The 17,258-nt window shown below is 41.0% G+C and overlaps 1 protein-coding gene across 1 annotated transcript; it reads right to left on the reverse strand.

Annotated features, from left to right (window-relative positions):
* Positions 1–1,211: 1,211 nt before the first annotated feature.
* Positions 1,212–12,785, reverse strand: LOC117962353 (gonadotropin-releasing hormone II receptor-like). Its single transcript, XM_034918090.2, has 4 exons — positions 12,322–12,785; positions 2,556–3,041; positions 1,943–2,144; positions 1,212–1,604 (listed from the first exon to the last, which is right to left on the reverse strand). Exons 2-4 carry the CDS (start codon positions 3,036–3,038, stop codon positions 1,240–1,242), a joined length of 1,050 nt encoding a protein of 349 aa, XP_034773981.2. The 5' UTR covers positions 3,039–3,041; positions 12,322–12,785; the 3' UTR covers positions 1,212–1,239.
* Positions 12,786–17,258: the final 4,473 nt, after the last annotated feature.

A 17,258-nucleotide genomic window follows, 5' to 3' on the forward strand; every position in this document is an offset into this window, starting at 1 on the left:
TGCCAGAGTGGGATTTTTAGAATTGAAGATTATTAAAGTAATTCAGTTTTTAAACAAACACGTTTTCTAGCAAACATGTGTTTTTATTTTAAAATGTCTGGTTCTATTGTCTAATAGAAGTGCACAGCGGGTAAGGTGGGTGGTTATCTAGTTTTCTACCATCACTGTAATGCCTGCGTTCTTGTGTAAAACCTGCTGACCTTGTATCTCGGGAATTTCATGTGAAATGACCCAATAAATCAATAAGATACAGATAATACAATAGTCAATTTCATAAGTAGAGAAACAGATAGGAAATCCTATTCTGCATTATAACATTTAATAAACCTGAGGCAGACCAAACACTATAGATAGGATACAGGGGCATCAGACAGTTATCATAAACTATACATACGTACAGTAAAAATATTGCCATTACGTTGCATCAGCAGCACATGGTAAACAAATAAATAATAATAAAACCACAGGGGCATTTATGGACACAGTAAAGTAAAACTGTGACTTGAATAAGAGCTCTAGCTGTGTATAAGGCAGGTTGTAGGTGTGCTAGTGACTGGTGTTCACAGTGGGAAGGGGAATGGGTACACAGCAGCATACAGATGAGGGAGGAACGCTACAGAACTCACACGCCTGCATTGAGTTAGCTGTTCTGCTGCATTTCATTGTCTGTGTTGTGTGTGCTGCACTGTTTTTGTTTTCTTTATATATATATATATATATATATATATATATATATATATATATATATATATATATAATAACTGGTGAGCAATTATTTAAATGGGCTCATCCAACACGCGCTTATTAACATCAGCAACAGAGTGCGACCCCAGCCAGCGCGAGCTGTCAAACAAAGGAATTTCAACCGTACCTCACATTGCTGTTGTCTTCTCTCACTCGCTTCTCAGACGGGAAAAAAAATGCTCACCAGAGATTATAAAAAATACTGAATCAGGGTGGGATGCTTGGGTGGGCATTAAATCCTCATATCACACACTACCTGTCTCTCCGGGACTGACCCCCCCTTTACTGCCCTCTCTCTGGCCCTACCCCCCTTTACTGCCCTCTCTCCAGCCCTGCCCCCCTGTACCGCCCTCCCTCCAGCCCTGCCCCCCCTTTACTGCACTCTCTCTGGCCCTGCCCCCCTTTACTGCCCTCTCTCCTGCACTGCCCCCCCTTTACTGCCCTCCCTCCAGCCCTGCCCCCCTGTACTGCCCTCTCTCCAGCGTTGCCCCCTCTTTACTGCTCTCGCTCCAGCCCAGTCCCCTCTTGACTGTTCTCGCTCTGGTTGGGGGTCCGTGGCGAGTCCGGGGTGCAGCGGCGCCAGCAGGATGCCAGGTCGGCCCGGAAGGAGGGTGTGTAGAGACCGTAGATGACCGGGTCAGAGCAGGTGTTCAGGTGGCCAAACAGGAACAGGATGTGGTTGACGTACTCCGGGGTCTCCCTCAGCATCTGAGGGTGGAACCAGTACCAGATCCCCAGCAGGTAGTAGGGGGTCCAGCAGATGACGAAGGAGGCCACGATGATGATGGTCATCTTCAAGGTCTTTAAGCGGGCCTTCGGGATTTGATCAGTGCCGCTCCGACGCAGACAGGAATCCCCCGCTGGGGAAAAGAGAGAGGGAGAGGAGAGGTGCAATAACTAGATGGATAAGAGAGTTGCAATAACTAGAGGGATGGGAAAGTATGGTGCAATAACTAGAGGGATGTGAGAGGTGCAATAACTAGAGGGATAAGAGAGGTGCAATAACTAGAGGGATAAGAGAGGTGCAATAACTAGAGGGATAAGAGAGGTGCAATAACTAGAGGGATAAGAGAGGTGCAATAACTAGAGGGATAAGAGAGGTGCAATAACTAGAGGGATGGGAGAGGTGCAATAACTAGAGGGATGGGAAGCTTGGGTGTTTTCGTGCAGAGGGGGGAAGTGAGCACGGCACCCCTACCTTTGTTTTTCTTCATCTGCCGGTTGATCTCCAGCATGATGCGCACGTAGCAGAAGATCATGACGAGCAGGGGCATGACGTAGAGCGTGACGAAGTGGAACATATTGTACAGTGTCTCCTGCCAGCGCTGCTGGAAGCTCCCGTGAGTCACGCACTGCGTGAAGTCTGCATTCCCCGCCTTGATCGTCCGGAAGATGAACAGCTGGAGCAGATTAAGAGAGACCCTCATCAGCCCCATCAGAGCACACAGCAGCCCCTCACTGCCACTACACTGTCTACCTCCCTCCAAGCCCTTCAGCTCTAAGCACTAGGGTCACACTGCCTCCCTCCCAGTCTCTCAGCTCTAACCATGACACGTGAGGGTTAGAGACCCCGCCCCCATGGAAGGAGCAGCATGACATGTCAGAGTTAGAGACCCCACCCCCATGGAAGGAGCAGCATGACATGTGAGAGTTAGAGACCCCGCCCCCATGGAAGGAGCAGCATGACATGTGAGAGTTAGAGACCCCACCCCCATGGAAGGAGTAGCATGACATGTGAGGGTTAGAGACCCCGCCCCCATGGAAGAAGCAGCATGACATGTGAGAGTTAGAGACCACGCCCCCTGCAGTACCTGTGGGGAGGCGAGCAGCAGGCTGGCGCTCCAGGCCACCAGCAGCATCCTCTTGTTGCGTCTCTGGGAGTCGAGGGAGCTCAGGGGGTACAGGATGGCAGCGTGCCGGTCCAGGCTGATGGCCACCAGGATGAATGCAGAGGCGTGCATGGCGAACAGCTTGAGGAAGCACAGGAGCTTGCAGAGCACGTCACCCGCGTACCACTGGACCGTCACGTTCCACACAGCGTCCAAAGGCATCACCACGAAGGTCATCATGAGGTCAGCCAGCGTCAGGCTGAGGATGAGGGGTCGGAACCGCGGAGAGAGCCGGCGGCCGCCCCCCTGCGCCACGCTGAACAGCACGGCCAGGTTACTGACCGCCGCAAAGGAGAAGAGCAGCATCGTGGCGCCCACACGGAACTGTGCAGCCCGCGTGAAGGAGGGAGCCTGCCAGGCCTCAGAGCTGTTCCCAGGGCAGGGGGAAGACAGGTTACCCGACATTGTCTGTGGAAGAGAGGAAGATGAGCTGCTTCAAACAACACCACTGTGGCTTTGAACCCTGCTCCAGGTTATTGTCTGTCCCCCCCCCCATATACAGAAGCTGAGTCCCCACTCTGTACCCCCGTCTCTCACCAGAATGCCAGTATTCCTCATGGCTCCCGCATAACCAGTAAAAACAAACACAGCATCCTCACAGCTACAACATAACCATAATACACAGACTCATCAAGACAGAATCACTGCAAAGAGCAGAAGAGAAGGGAGGTAAAGACATCTGCTAAATAAATAATAAAGATATGCTTGTATGAAATCAATTATCTCTCAGTGAAGCATACATTGTATTTAACCCTCAGACAGCTTTATTGTGATTGTATTATAATGCTGCACAATACAAGCTTCAGTAATACAATGTGTTATCGTCTTATTAATCGCTCTACTAAATGTAATAATTAGCTTATTTGAATTCAGTGTGAACTGTATTTTTCTCATGGTTTTGGAGGAAACTGCCATCGACACAGAAGCAAGCAAATTATCTGAGGTGCTCTGCTCCACGAGGGCAGATCCACATCCAGTTTTAGAGGCCATCAATTTCATATTTAATACAATAATACTTGATGAGATGTTTCATTGGTTCAATTATGGAATTAAGGATATAGTTGTTCAAATATATAGGCTCGAACGGCCTAGCTGTGCACTGCACAGTGGTTTTGGTTCAAAGATTTTTTTTACCGTTTTCAAAACGTTTTAGGTACATGAAGAAACATGTGCAATACTTGTAATAATCATTGTAACAATGCTGGAAGCCTACTAGTGCAATATCATGAATCCAATAACATACGCCTTAGTGGGATTTTACACGGTTGTGCCACAAAACATATTCGATAAGGGTGCTGAGTTCAGTATCATATATTAATATAGCATAAACTGGTTATACACGACAAAACCAGCATGGTTTATTATTTTAGCCTGGTAGTAGACTTTTAAAATACAGAACAGATCCTCTGAAATTGACAAACTGATATTAACTGGACCAGCATTGAACATGAATAAATAAATGAGCACACATGCGATGTCCAGCACTCAATAGTGATGACATCAGAAATACTAACAGAAACCTGATCCAATCAAAGACAAACGCTTCAGCTGTCTGCTACATTGAAAAAGACCTACCCTAGTTGAAATGTTTATCATTGAATTTATCAAGTTTATTTTATATTTTACAATTAGTTTTTCTGGTAATGCCATGCTGACCTCTTGCCTATCCCATTCATTTCCTGTATATAAGTGAAATGACCCAATTGGAGACTTTTTTTTACTTAAATACATTAGAAATTAATGTTTTATGTCGGCAGCAATATTAACGCAATTTAAACTAGGACTCTGACAGAACTAGAACTATAAGCTGAAAGAATCTGTTCTGGCCAGTAAATCTGATAAAGGAAATTCGCTAATTCGAGTACAATGAGAGGCAGGCTGGTACTGTGTGTGGTTATAGCAAGGAGTGCGCCAAGATGGCGGACTGAGTGGAAGAGAGCTTTTGATGCTGAGGAAAACATGACCATAAATGACACATCCCTGGATTAATCAGATTGCAGCTGTAGATGAGGATTACACGTGTAATGATAAACAAGAAATAACGAATTAACATATCTACCATAAGAAGAAATCCGAAATACAGAGAAAAAATACTTTATATGGAAAGGCCCAACTTAACCAACGGTCTTGAATGTTGCTGAAGAAATCTATAACTCAGCTCCCGAGACACCAAGCTCTTAAAAGAGGGAAACATGAACCAGCATTATCAGAAATGCAAACGAATATTATCGAGATTCTCACTGTGAAAATCAAACACAATACATTGAGGCTTTCAAGAAGTCATTAGACTTCATGTTCAAAGTTAAACAAATGCACAGAACAGGAAAGAAAAATAACTGACCTTGAACAGAAAGCAGGAAATGACATTATAAAAGAAATCATGAATCTGAAGCTATTATTATTACAATTAGACAAACAGAATTTATGAGGAACGAGCCAAAGTTGCATTTGTAAGAGCTAGAAGAAAGTGGATTGAAGAAGGGAAAAAAATACTAAATATTTTTATAACCTAGAAAAAAGAAACTCTAAACTAGCCTCTATTGGAAACATTATATCAATGGTATGGTTACACAAAATACAAAAGAGATTTCTAAATATGTCTCTACATTTTACCAGACATTATATACATCATCTCAACAGAACTCTGATATGGATACATTTTTAAATTCAATCAGGCAAATGCAAAAACCACTAGTGAAGAATTTAAAAGTGTACCTGATAAGAGGTGAAATACTGAGGAAATGAAGGTAAATATTAACAAGCTTAAAGACAACACATCTCCTGGTAATGATGGTCTAGTTAGAGAATTTTATAAAGTCTTTCAAGATCTAACTCAGTTACTGCTATCTATGTTTAATAAAGCCATTGAGAGAGAAGTACCCCCATCCCTTAAACAAGAATTCAGCTTTCTTATACATAAAATAAATAAGGACATTCTATTATTAGAAAACTGGAGGCCAATAACATTGAGAAACAAGGATGCAGAATTATTTAATATTTGCTGGTAGACTAAAAAAGGGAATGGATTCAATTATTGATGAATCACAGTCTGGTTTTATGCGGGGTAGACATATATGTAATAACCCTCGTCTGGATTTGATAGATTATAGTGATATTATAAATGAAGATAGTGTGATCTTATGATTTTTACAAAGCATTTGATACAGTTGAACATTCATTTATTTTGAAAACTCTACAATGTTTTGATTTGGTTTATATTTTCAAAAGGTAATCATAACCCTGTATAATGGATGCAACAGTTCAGTTAAATTGTCAAGTGGAACCTCAGATTGGTAGAGGAATTCAACAGGGCTGCACTATTCCCCTTTCTCTTTCTATCAGCCACACAAAATGCATCCCTGTGTATAAATACACTTGCACATGCAGCCCTGTGTATAAATACACATGCACATGCAGCCCTGTGTATAAATACACATGCACATGCAGCCCTGTGTATACATACACATGCACATGCAGCCCTGTGTATACATACACATGCACATGCAGCTCTGTGTATAAATACACATGCAGCCCTGTGTATACATACACATGCAGCCCTGTGTATACATACACATGCACATGCAGCCCTTTGGATAAATACACATGCACATGCAGCCCTGTGTATATATACACATGCACATGCAGCCCTGTGTATACATACACATGCACATGCAGCCCTGTGTATACATACACATGCATATGCAGCCCTGTGTATACATACACATACACATGCAGCCCTGTGTATAAATACACATGCAGCCCTGTGTATACATACACATGCAGCCCTGTGTATACATACACATGCAGCCCTGTGTATACATACACATGCATATGCAGCCCTGTGTATACATACACATGCGCATGCAGCCCTGTGTATACATACACATGCATATGCAGCCCTGTGTATAAACTGCACTAACCTTGAATATCAAAAAATGTGAATTATTTGCATTAAAAAAATTGTAAATTAAAAGAAATATTTGCCAAAACCAAAAAGAAAGATGTAGATTAAACTTTCATCCAATTATAGAGAAAACTAAGAGAAAATGTAATGTGTTGTCAAGAGAGATATCCTGAAGGACAGAAGGACGATCTAGAGCAGTCTATATGGGCGTGTTCTGCTGTCAGACAGAAGGACGATCTAGAGCAGTTTATATGGACGTGTTCTGCTGTCAGACAGAAGGACGATCTAAAGCAGTTTATGTTTCACGTTCTTTAGATGTGCTAACTGCAGAATTGACTAAATTGTATTTAATTTAATTTGGAGAAATAAACCTCATTATTTAAAAAAGGATAGAATATGAAATGGACAAGAAAAAGGAAGTCTCGATGTTCTAGACCTTAAAACTTCAAATATTATATTTAAGGTCAAAAGAAAATGACCTTACCTAAAAAACTAAAGTAAATATTCAAGGTCAAGAAAAGTGTCTCCATTTGAATAATCAGATTATCAACTCATCTCTACACATACAAAGGATACATTCGAATTATTGTATGTATTAATAAATATAATAAATCATTTTGAACTATACTTGTGCTTATTATTTTAGGTGAAGAGGAGATGGATGTTGAGTTTTGATGAGAACATTTTCGTCACTGTGTTGTGGGGAAGGAGATGTAGTTGCCTGTCCTTCGCACCAGTGATTCTGTCACTTGGTGAACCATGCGTGACATGGTTGGTTGACTCACTCTAGTATTGCACACATTTCTTCATGTACCTGAAACGTTTTGAAAATGGTAACAAAAAATGTGTTGAAGCAAAAGCACTTAGAGCAGTGATGCACAGCTATACAGCTAATCAAGGGCAGGCAGAGAGAAGCCTAGCCCAGTCAATCCATGCCAATGTGCAGAACATATTATGAATGCTGTTCTAGAGAGCTGCTCCCACCTGCTCTGTCTAATCTAGTCGTGACAACACACTATGATGAGCAAAATGAGCGCAATGAATGCAAGCGGTGCTCCAGCCAGTGACAATGAGCAGTGCGATCCGGCCAGTAACTGCTGTTGACATGTTAGGTTAACTCTCAAACACACTGAGCAAATAAAGAGCAATCCACTGAATATTCCATCACCGTCTGTGCATGCAAGCAAGGTCAGGGCTGGGTTGATAACCCTAGTAAGATAGAAAGATCCACAATGTATATTCACACTGCTTTGTATACTGCCAATGTGTCTAAAGCCTGCCCTGGACTGGAGGGAGCATCCTTTCTCTTAGGGGGGTGAGGGAGGGAGGGAGCAGTTCAGTTTCCATTCCTCAAGCCTGCCCTGGACTGGAGGAAGTACTTTTTCCCTTAGGGGGTGAGGGAGGGAGCAGTTCAGTCTCCATGTCTCAAGCCTGCCCTGGACTGGAGGGAGCACCCTTTCTCTTAGGGGGGTGAGGGAGCAGTTCAATACCAACAATATTGAACAGCAATAAAGCAATACCAGCCTTCACAATAAACCACAATATAATATTAAAATGAGTACGATCTGTCCTGAGATTCTCCAGTTCTGTAAAACGCTATGATTGTGCAGAACCAAATTGGGGACGGGTGAAAATACAAACAAAATTGGCAACCCTTAAAAAAATGTTTGGTTTGGATGGTGCATTTGAAGATATGTATGGAACTACATAGGACGAAATGGTTATTCTAGCCTTTGGAAAAGAAGGTACAACAAAATTAGTAAATTACAACAGGTGTTGTGCCAAATAGTGTCATCGGAAGAATAGTGTCTCATTTGTAATCAGAACACATGCGCTGTCATTTGCGCATTCCTATAATGTTTTTTCCTCCATCTTTGCCAAAAACTTTCACCTTACATTTTGAATCAGTACATGAAAAGAACTGGTTTTATGAAAAGTTATGCTTATCATGTTTCATAAATAGTAATACTTATTAGAATAGTCCGTATATGATCTTCTCATAAACTTACTGGTAATGAATGTCTGCTGGGCTATCGCTTGTCGCAGGTATCAAATCTTCAATGAGACACAATTGTGCTGGCGACACTATTTGGCCAAATACTGCCAGATGATTCAATTTGGATAACACCTGTTGATTGTTTACAAATCATGCACAAAGGCACATTCTCTGTCCACAACATCGCATTTAATTTAGAATTTACTGACTTCCCTTGATGAAAACGAATCCACGTCTGAGAGGTTACTAGACATCCCCTGCTTTTGACCAGCACTGAGGACAACTGTTTTTTAGTGTGAATCGAGAGTTTCTATAGGTTGTGAATGCAATAGCAGTGACGGTCAGTGTTCATATGGTCTTAGTAATTAATGCAGAGAGAGTTTGTGATTATTGACAGGCAGGTCCAGCAGTCACTGCTTCAGGAACACAGTCTGTAATTAGATGTCAGTTCCCAGAGCGGCTGCCAGGGGTCATCAGGTAAGCAGGCTTATTGTCACAGCACTATTTTTAAACCTGCCATGGAATCCAATGGAAAAGAATCTGAAGAAAGTGATCTAAAGCAAGATTCCCTTCATTAGGTCTTTTTATAGTGATCGAGCTTAAAGAGTTTCAGACTCGGGGCTTCAGATGGTATTGACTTGCCTCTCAGCATCATCACTGAGTTTTCTTGTGTTTTGTGTTGAAGACTGATTGTCTTCTTTGTGTTAATTTGGTTTAGGCAATGACTAATGACTGCTTCCTAATGCAATTTGTCAAGGCACCGACTAGAGGGGAGGCATGCCTTGATTTATTCTTTTTAAATAACAAAGACAGAATAACTAAATCAGAGGTCAGAGAGCCATTGACAAACTCAGACCACAACATGGTCTCTTTTGAAGTGTTATTTAAAACCCAAAAAGTAATGACTAAAGCTAAGGTTTACAATTTTAGAAAAGCAAACTATGTCAGCTTCAACAACATTACTGGGGAGTTGGTTCCACACCCTCACAATTCTCTGTGTAAAAAAGTGCCTCCTATTTTCTGTTCTGAATGCCCCTTTATCTAATCTCCATTTGTGACCCCTGGTCCTTGTTTCTTTTTTCAGGTAAAAAAAAAAGATATATTACCATGTCCTCTTGTTCCCCAAGTGATGATGTCATTATATTAATAACTCTGGATTATTATTAGTTTATTTAGCAGACGCCTTTATCCAAGGCGACTTACAGAGACTAGGGTGTGTGAACTATGCATCAGCTGCAGAGTCACTTACAACTACATCTCACCCGAAAGACGGAGCACAAGGAGGTTAAGAGACTTGGTCAGTGGTGGGATTTGAACCGGGGATCTCCTGGTTATAAGCCCTTTTCTTTAACCACTGGACCACACAGTTTCCTATAATACAGTGTGGTGCAATATGAACAGTGACCTCTGTATTTTCAATACACGGCGCGTTGCAAATACTAGTATCTTAGTATTTCAAGTCATTTCATTATTTTGTATCACAAGTCATTTCATTATTTTGCAGTACACGTCATTTCATTCTTAGATTATAAAAAAAAAATATGCAATTGCAACCACTTGAAATGCAAACTGTTTCCTAATTGAACATTCGCTAATGTATATTTTATTGACTTGTAATTTATAACGTTTAATGAGATATAAGAGCCGCGTTAGTAAATACATTCTTAAAAACCGCTCCGATGCGGCACAAACTCTCCCGCGCGAACGTCTGCTAATGGGCTGTCCCTCCCGCGTGCGAGAGCAGCTGCAGCGCTGTCACGATGCAGCTCTCGATATCATTCATATTTAATATTTAATAAGCTGCAGAATGGATAGCGAGACAGGTAACACATGACAATATGGATAATCCGATAATATTTATGGGACATGAGGTTACGCTATTTGTGTTTTAGTATGGTTGAAGAGCTGTTGTCACTTGTTTGTAAAGGTGTAGCTACAACGGAAACTCAAAGGCTATAGCGATGACAGCTGTAATACTATTTAATGTAACTGCAGTAGCAGTAGTAGTAGAAGCAGACTTCATCGTCGTAATAGTACGTTAATATAACAGTCATAACCATAATCATAATGATAACGATGATGTAAGTGGACTGCATTCAGTCCTGTCGTGTGGGTATGAAATACGAACCGTCCCGGATTCAGACCCGGATTCTAACGCGACCCAGAACCTTAACACCCCCTTTTCTGTACGAATACACAGTTTCTCCCGTTAGATGTCTCTAAACGTAATGCCAATACGATATGCATATTTATCTTTCTTCAGGCGTGATGTCAATCTGTAAAAACCTTTCCAAACGAACCCGGGCCAGTCTATAGGGTTCATATCCACCAACTTTAGGCGAGCAAAATGTGAACAATATACTCACACTGACAGAGTTTAAAATACATCTGGTTTCGTGGTGTGATTATCTACCGGTCGCGGTTGCGCTGCTCTACACGTCTGTGTAATTACAGGCTCGGTGCGCCTTATTTTTTGATTGATGGTCGGCACTTCAATTAAACTAAAATGCATTTTGACAAACCGAGCTCGCCAGTAAATACCTACCGGTCGTTAAGTAACTGAATGAACGAGAAATCCGCTAATAATAATACAAAAAAATAGCCAAACGCTACCAGAGCCGAGCTGATACAGACGCCACTGCCTGCTACAGCCTTGACATACACTAACAAAATCAAAAATCATTAACACAAATTTGTGCTCCAGTAATGAATACACAAAGTTTACACGGTTCAAGTGGAATACGGATATGTTACATTTTCAGATCGATCGATAGATAGATAGATAGTTATTTTATCAATCGCAAATTGAATAACTGCAGGATTACACAGTAGGTCTCGAACTCGTGTGCTTGTGTGTTGTTCAATCAGAAATGTGCAATGTGGCTTAGTGGTTAGAGGTTTGCTTTTTTATCCCAGTTCCACGGGCCGACCATTAGCGCTGTCTCTTTAACTTTGGAGTTTAAACGTGCAATGCATATGCGGTTTGAAAAAAGCAATTACCGTGCGTTTAGAAAAATATAGAGCTTTGTGTGAATTGTGTGAATATGCAGCAAAGATCGCAAGTGACGTTGAATGAACTCGATCAAACTGAACCCTCATACGATACAGCCTGGTCTGTACAGAAACAGGGGGTATTCTGGGATTGCAGGGGTGATCCTCGAATAACAACGACGCAATTCAGGGTGCTTCCCAGGTGCTGTTAAATAACCCAAACAACCCAAGGGTGGTTTATCAGGAAGTGTGCGCCTCTGCTGCTGAAACTACCCGAGAGGGATGTGAACAAAGCGCATTGTCAACAAGGCATGCATGATGTTAAACTATTATTATTATTATTATTATTATTATTATTATTATTATTATTATTATTATTATTATTATTATTATTATTATTATTATTTATTTCTTAGCAGACGCCCTTATCCATGGTGACTTACAATTGTTACAAGATATCACATTATTTTTTACATACAATTACCCATTTATACAGTTGGGTTTTTTACTGGAGCAATCTAGGTAAAGTACTTTGCTCAAGGGTACAGCAGCAGTGACCCCCATCGGGGATTGAACCCACGACCCCCCGGTCAAGAGTCAAGAGCCCTGGGATTGCATTGCATAGCAGTTTGATCCATTCCTGGCTTTGCCTAATAAGACACACCTAAGCTTGTTACCTGATCACACTCTGGCTAATCAAGCTCCTCGTAAAACCTGGACAGATGTATTGCCCAAAACAGGTGGAACTTTAGCTTCAAATGAAATAATAAATATTCATAGTAATAAAACGTACCTACCTTGTTGTCTTTCCTTTCTGGAGGGCAATATGAAATACAGTATTACCGCAAACTCAGGTTGATGAACATCGTATTGCGTTCTGTTTCCCAGAAAGAAGTGAACAAAACCAGCATGAAAGTCACGTTTTGTTAAAGTCAATGCGGCTTCAGAGCCGACATCAATCACTCCCTCCTCACTGGAGAACCGGACCGGACCAACAGAACCTTATCATTCCACTAGCGGGACGCTTCGACAGCACGGTCTGTGGAACTGCGGTGTTCTTCAGAGTTCGACAAGCATGCGGGCGTCTGTAGCAAACGCGTCACTAACAGATCTGTTTTAGTACAGAAGCAAAGTGAGCACTTGCGCATCTGTGTGTCTTTCCAATGACAGTAGTGCTGTTTATTTATTCCCTCGGTATCAAATGGGGGAACGCCGCTGCTCCAAAATACACCGGCCGGCTGTTAGAAGTCCACAGGCCAGAGGTCGAGTAGCTCGCTGCTGTAACGCAAAGCCCTGCACTTATTTTTCCTCGGGTACCTGGCAGTTGCAGTATTTAAAATATATTCAGCAGCACGCCAGCGTTATTCGCCTGCTCTTAACCGCAGTGTGTTTCCATTGGTGTTCGCGGAATGATAACCCTGAGCTCATGTGTGCATGTATTAATATCGCGGAGCTGCTGCACTTGTGGAGGCTGGGGAGCTGTCCAGAAGCGAAGGTGCTGAAGTTTAGATGTTAAACAGTAGGCGATGTGAATGCATCTCCTGCTCCTGGTATTGCAGTCTGCTGCGGTACCAAAAGTGACAATGTTAGAACATAAGAACATAAGAAAGTTTACAAACGAGAGGAGGCCATTCAGCCCATCTTGCTCGTTTGGTTGTTAGTAGCTTATTGATCCAAGAATCTCATCAAGCAGCTTCTTGAAGGATCCCAGGGTGTCAGCTTCAACAACATTACTGGGGAGTTGGTTCCAGACCCTCACAATTCTCTGTGTAAAAAAGTGCCTCCTATTTTCTGTTCTGAATGCCCCTTTATCTAATCTCCATTTGTGACCCCTTGTCCTTGTTTTTTTTTTCAGGTCAAAGAAATCCCCTGGGTCGACATTGTCTATACCTTTTAGGATTTTGAATGTTTGAATCGGATCGCCGCGTAGTCTTCTTTGTTTAAGACTGAATACATTCAGTTCTTTTAGCCTGTCTGCATACGACATGCCTTTTAAAACTGGGATAATTCTGGTTGCTCTTCTTTGCACTCTTTCTAGAGCAGCAATATCCTTTTTGTAACGAGGTGACCAGAACTGAACACAATATTCTAGGTGAGGTCGTACTAATGCATTGTAGAGTTTTAACATTACTTCCCTTGATTTAAATTCAACACTTCTCACAATATATCCGAGCATCTTGTTAGCTTTTTTTATAGCTTCCCCACATTGTCTAGATGAAGACATTTCTGAGTCAACATAAACTCCTAGGTCTTTTTCATAGTTCCCTTCTTCAATTTCACTATCTCCCATATGATATTTATAATGCACATTTTTATTGCCCGCATGCAATACTTTACACTTTTCTCTATTAAATTTAATTTGCCATGTGCCCAATTCTGAATGCTGTCTAGATCATTTTGAATGACCTTTGCTGCTTCAACAGTGTTTGCCACTCCTCCTATCATTATCATTATATATATATATATATATATATATATATATATATATATATATATATATATATATATATATATATATACAGCCTGTTGTCGAGGACTTATGAATATACATCACATATACATGAATATACATCATATACAACTCAGTTACTGCTATCTATGTTTAATAAAGCCATTGAGAGAGAAGTACCCCCATCCCTTAAACAAGAATTCAGCTTTCTTATACATAAAATAAATAAGGACATTCTATTATTAGAAAACTGGAGGCCAATAACATTGAGAAACAAGGATGCAGAATTATTTAATATTTGCTGGTAGACTAAAAAAGGGAATGGATTCAATTATTGATGAATCACAGTCTGGTTTTATGCGGGGTAGACATATATGTAATAACCCTCGTCTGGATTTGATAGATTATAGTGATATTATAAATGAAGATAGTGTGATCTTATGATTTTTACAAAGCATTTGATACAGTTGAACATTCATTTATTTTGAAAACTCTACAATGTTTTGATTTGGTTTATATTTTCAAAAGGTAATCATAACCCTGTATAATGGATGCAACAGTTCAGTTAAATTGTCAAGTGGAACCTCAGATTGGTAGAGGAATTCAACAGGGCTGCACTATTCCCCTTTCTCTTTCTATCAGCCACACAAAATGCATCCCTGTGTATAAATACACTTGCACATGCAGCCCTGTGTATAAATACACATGCACATGCAGCCCTGTGTATAAATACACATGCACATGCAGCCCTGTGTATACATACACATGCACATGCAGCCCTGTGTATACATACACATGCACATGCAGCTCTGTGTATAAATACACATGCAGCCCTGTGTATACATACACATGCAGCCCTGTGTATACATACACATGCACATGCAGCCCTTTGGATAAATACACATGCACATGCAGCCCTGTGTATATATACACATGCACATGCAGCCCTGTGTATACATACACATGCACATGCAGCCCTGTGTATACATACACATGCATATGCAGCCCTGTGTATACATACACATACACATGCAGCCCTGTGTATAAATACACATGCAGCCCTGTGTATACATACACATGCAGCCCTGTGTATACATACACATGCAGCCCTGTGTATACATACACATGCATATGCAGCCCTGTGTATACATACACATGCGCATGCAGCCCTGTGTATACATACACATGCATATGCAGCCCTGTGTATAAACTGCACTAACCTTGAATATCAAAAAATGTGAATTATTTGCATTAAAAAAATTGTAAATTAAAAGAAATATTTGCCAAAACCAAAAAGAAAGATGTAGATTAAACTTTCATCCAATTATAGAGAAAACTAAGAGAAAATGTAATGTGTTGTCAAGAGAGATATCCTGAAGGACAGAAGGACGATCTAGAGCAGTCTATATGGGCGTGTTCTGCTGTCAGACAGAAGGACGATCTAGAGCAGTTTATATGGACGTGTTCTGCTGTCAGACAGAAGGACGATCTAAAGCAGTTTATGTTTCACGTTCTTTAGATGTGCTAACTGCAGAATTGACTAAATTGTATTTAATTTAATTTGGAGAAATAAACCTCATTATTTAAAAAAGGATAGAATATGAAATGGACAAGAAAAAGGAAGTCTCGATGTTCTAGACCTTAAAACTTCAAATATTATATTTAAGGTCAAAAGAAAATGACCTTACCTAAAAAACTAAAGTAAATATTCAAGGTCAAGAAAAGTGTCTCCATTTGAATAATCAGATTATCAACTCATCTCTACACATACAAAGGATACATTCGAATTATTGTATGTATTAATAAATATAATAAATCATTTTGAACTATACTTGTGCTTATTATTTTAGGTGAAGAGGAGATGGATGTTGAGTTTTGATGAGAACATTTTCGTCACTGTGTTGTGGGGAAGGAGATGTAGTTGCCTGTCCTTCGCACCAGTGATTCTGTCACTTGGTGAACCATGCGTGACATGGTTGGTTGACTCACTCTAGTATTGCACACATTTCTTCATGTACCTGAAACGTTTTGAAAATGGTAACAAAAAATGTGTTGAAGCAAAAGCACTTAGAGCAGTGATGCACAGCTATACAGCTAATCAAGGGCAGGCAGAGAGAAGCCTAGCCCAGTCAATCCATGCCAATGTGCAGAACATATTATGAATGCTGTTCTAGAGAGCTGCTCCCACCTGCTCTGTCTAATCTAGTCGTGACAACACACTATGATGAGCAAAATGAGCGCAATGAATGCAAGCGGTGCTCCAGCCAGTGACAATGAGCAGTGCGATCCGGCCAGTAACTGCTGTTGACATGTTAGGTTAACTCTCAAACACACTGAGCAAATAAAGAGCAATCCACTGAATATTCCATCACCGTCTGTGCATGCAAGCAAGGTCAGGGCTGGGTTGATAACCCTAGTAAGATAGAAAGATCCACAATGTATATTCACACTGCTTTGTATACTGCCAATGTGTCTAAAGCCTGCCCTGGACTGGAGGGAGCATCCTTTCTCTTAGGGGGGTGAGGGAGGGAGGGAGCAGTTCAGTTTCCATTCCTCAAGCCTGCCCTGGACTGGAGGAAGTACTTTTTCCCTTAGGGGGTGAGGGAGGGAGCAGTTCAGTCTCCATGTCTCAAGCCTGCCCTGGACTGGAGGGAGCACCCTTTCTCTTAGGGGGGTGAGGGAGCAGTTCAATACCAACAATATTGAACAGCAATAAAGCAATACCAGCCTTCACAATAAACCACAATATAATATTAAAATGAGTACGATCTGTCCTGAGATTCTCCAGTTCTGTAAAACGCTATGATTGTGCAGAACCAAATTGGGGACGGGTGAAAATACAAACAAAATTGGCAACCCTTAAAAAAATGTTTGGTTTGGATGGTGCATTTGAAGATATGTATGGAACTACATAGGACGAAATGGTTATTCTAGCCTTTGGAAAAGAAGGTACAACAAAATTAGTAAATTACAACAGGTGTTGTGCCAAATAGTGTCATCGGAAGAATAGTGTCTCATTTGTAATCAGAACACATGCGCTGTCATTTGCGCATTCCTATAATGTTTTTTCCTCCATCTTTGCCAAAAACTTTCACCTTACATTTTGAATCAGTACATGAAAAGAACTGGTTTTATGAAAAGTTATGCTTATCATGTTTCATAAATAGTAATACTTATTAGAATAGTCCGTATATGATCTTCTCATAAACTTACTGGTAATGAATGTCTGCTGGGCTATCGCTTGTCGCAGGTATCAAATCTTCAATGAGACACAATTGTGCTGGC

The sequence above is a fragment of the Acipenser ruthenus genome, chromosome 35, assembly GCF_902713425.1.
Source record: "Acipenser ruthenus chromosome 35, fAciRut3.2 maternal haplotype, whole genome shotgun sequence".
Taxonomy (NCBI): Eukaryota; Metazoa; Chordata; class Actinopteri; order Acipenseriformes; family Acipenseridae; genus Acipenser; species Acipenser ruthenus.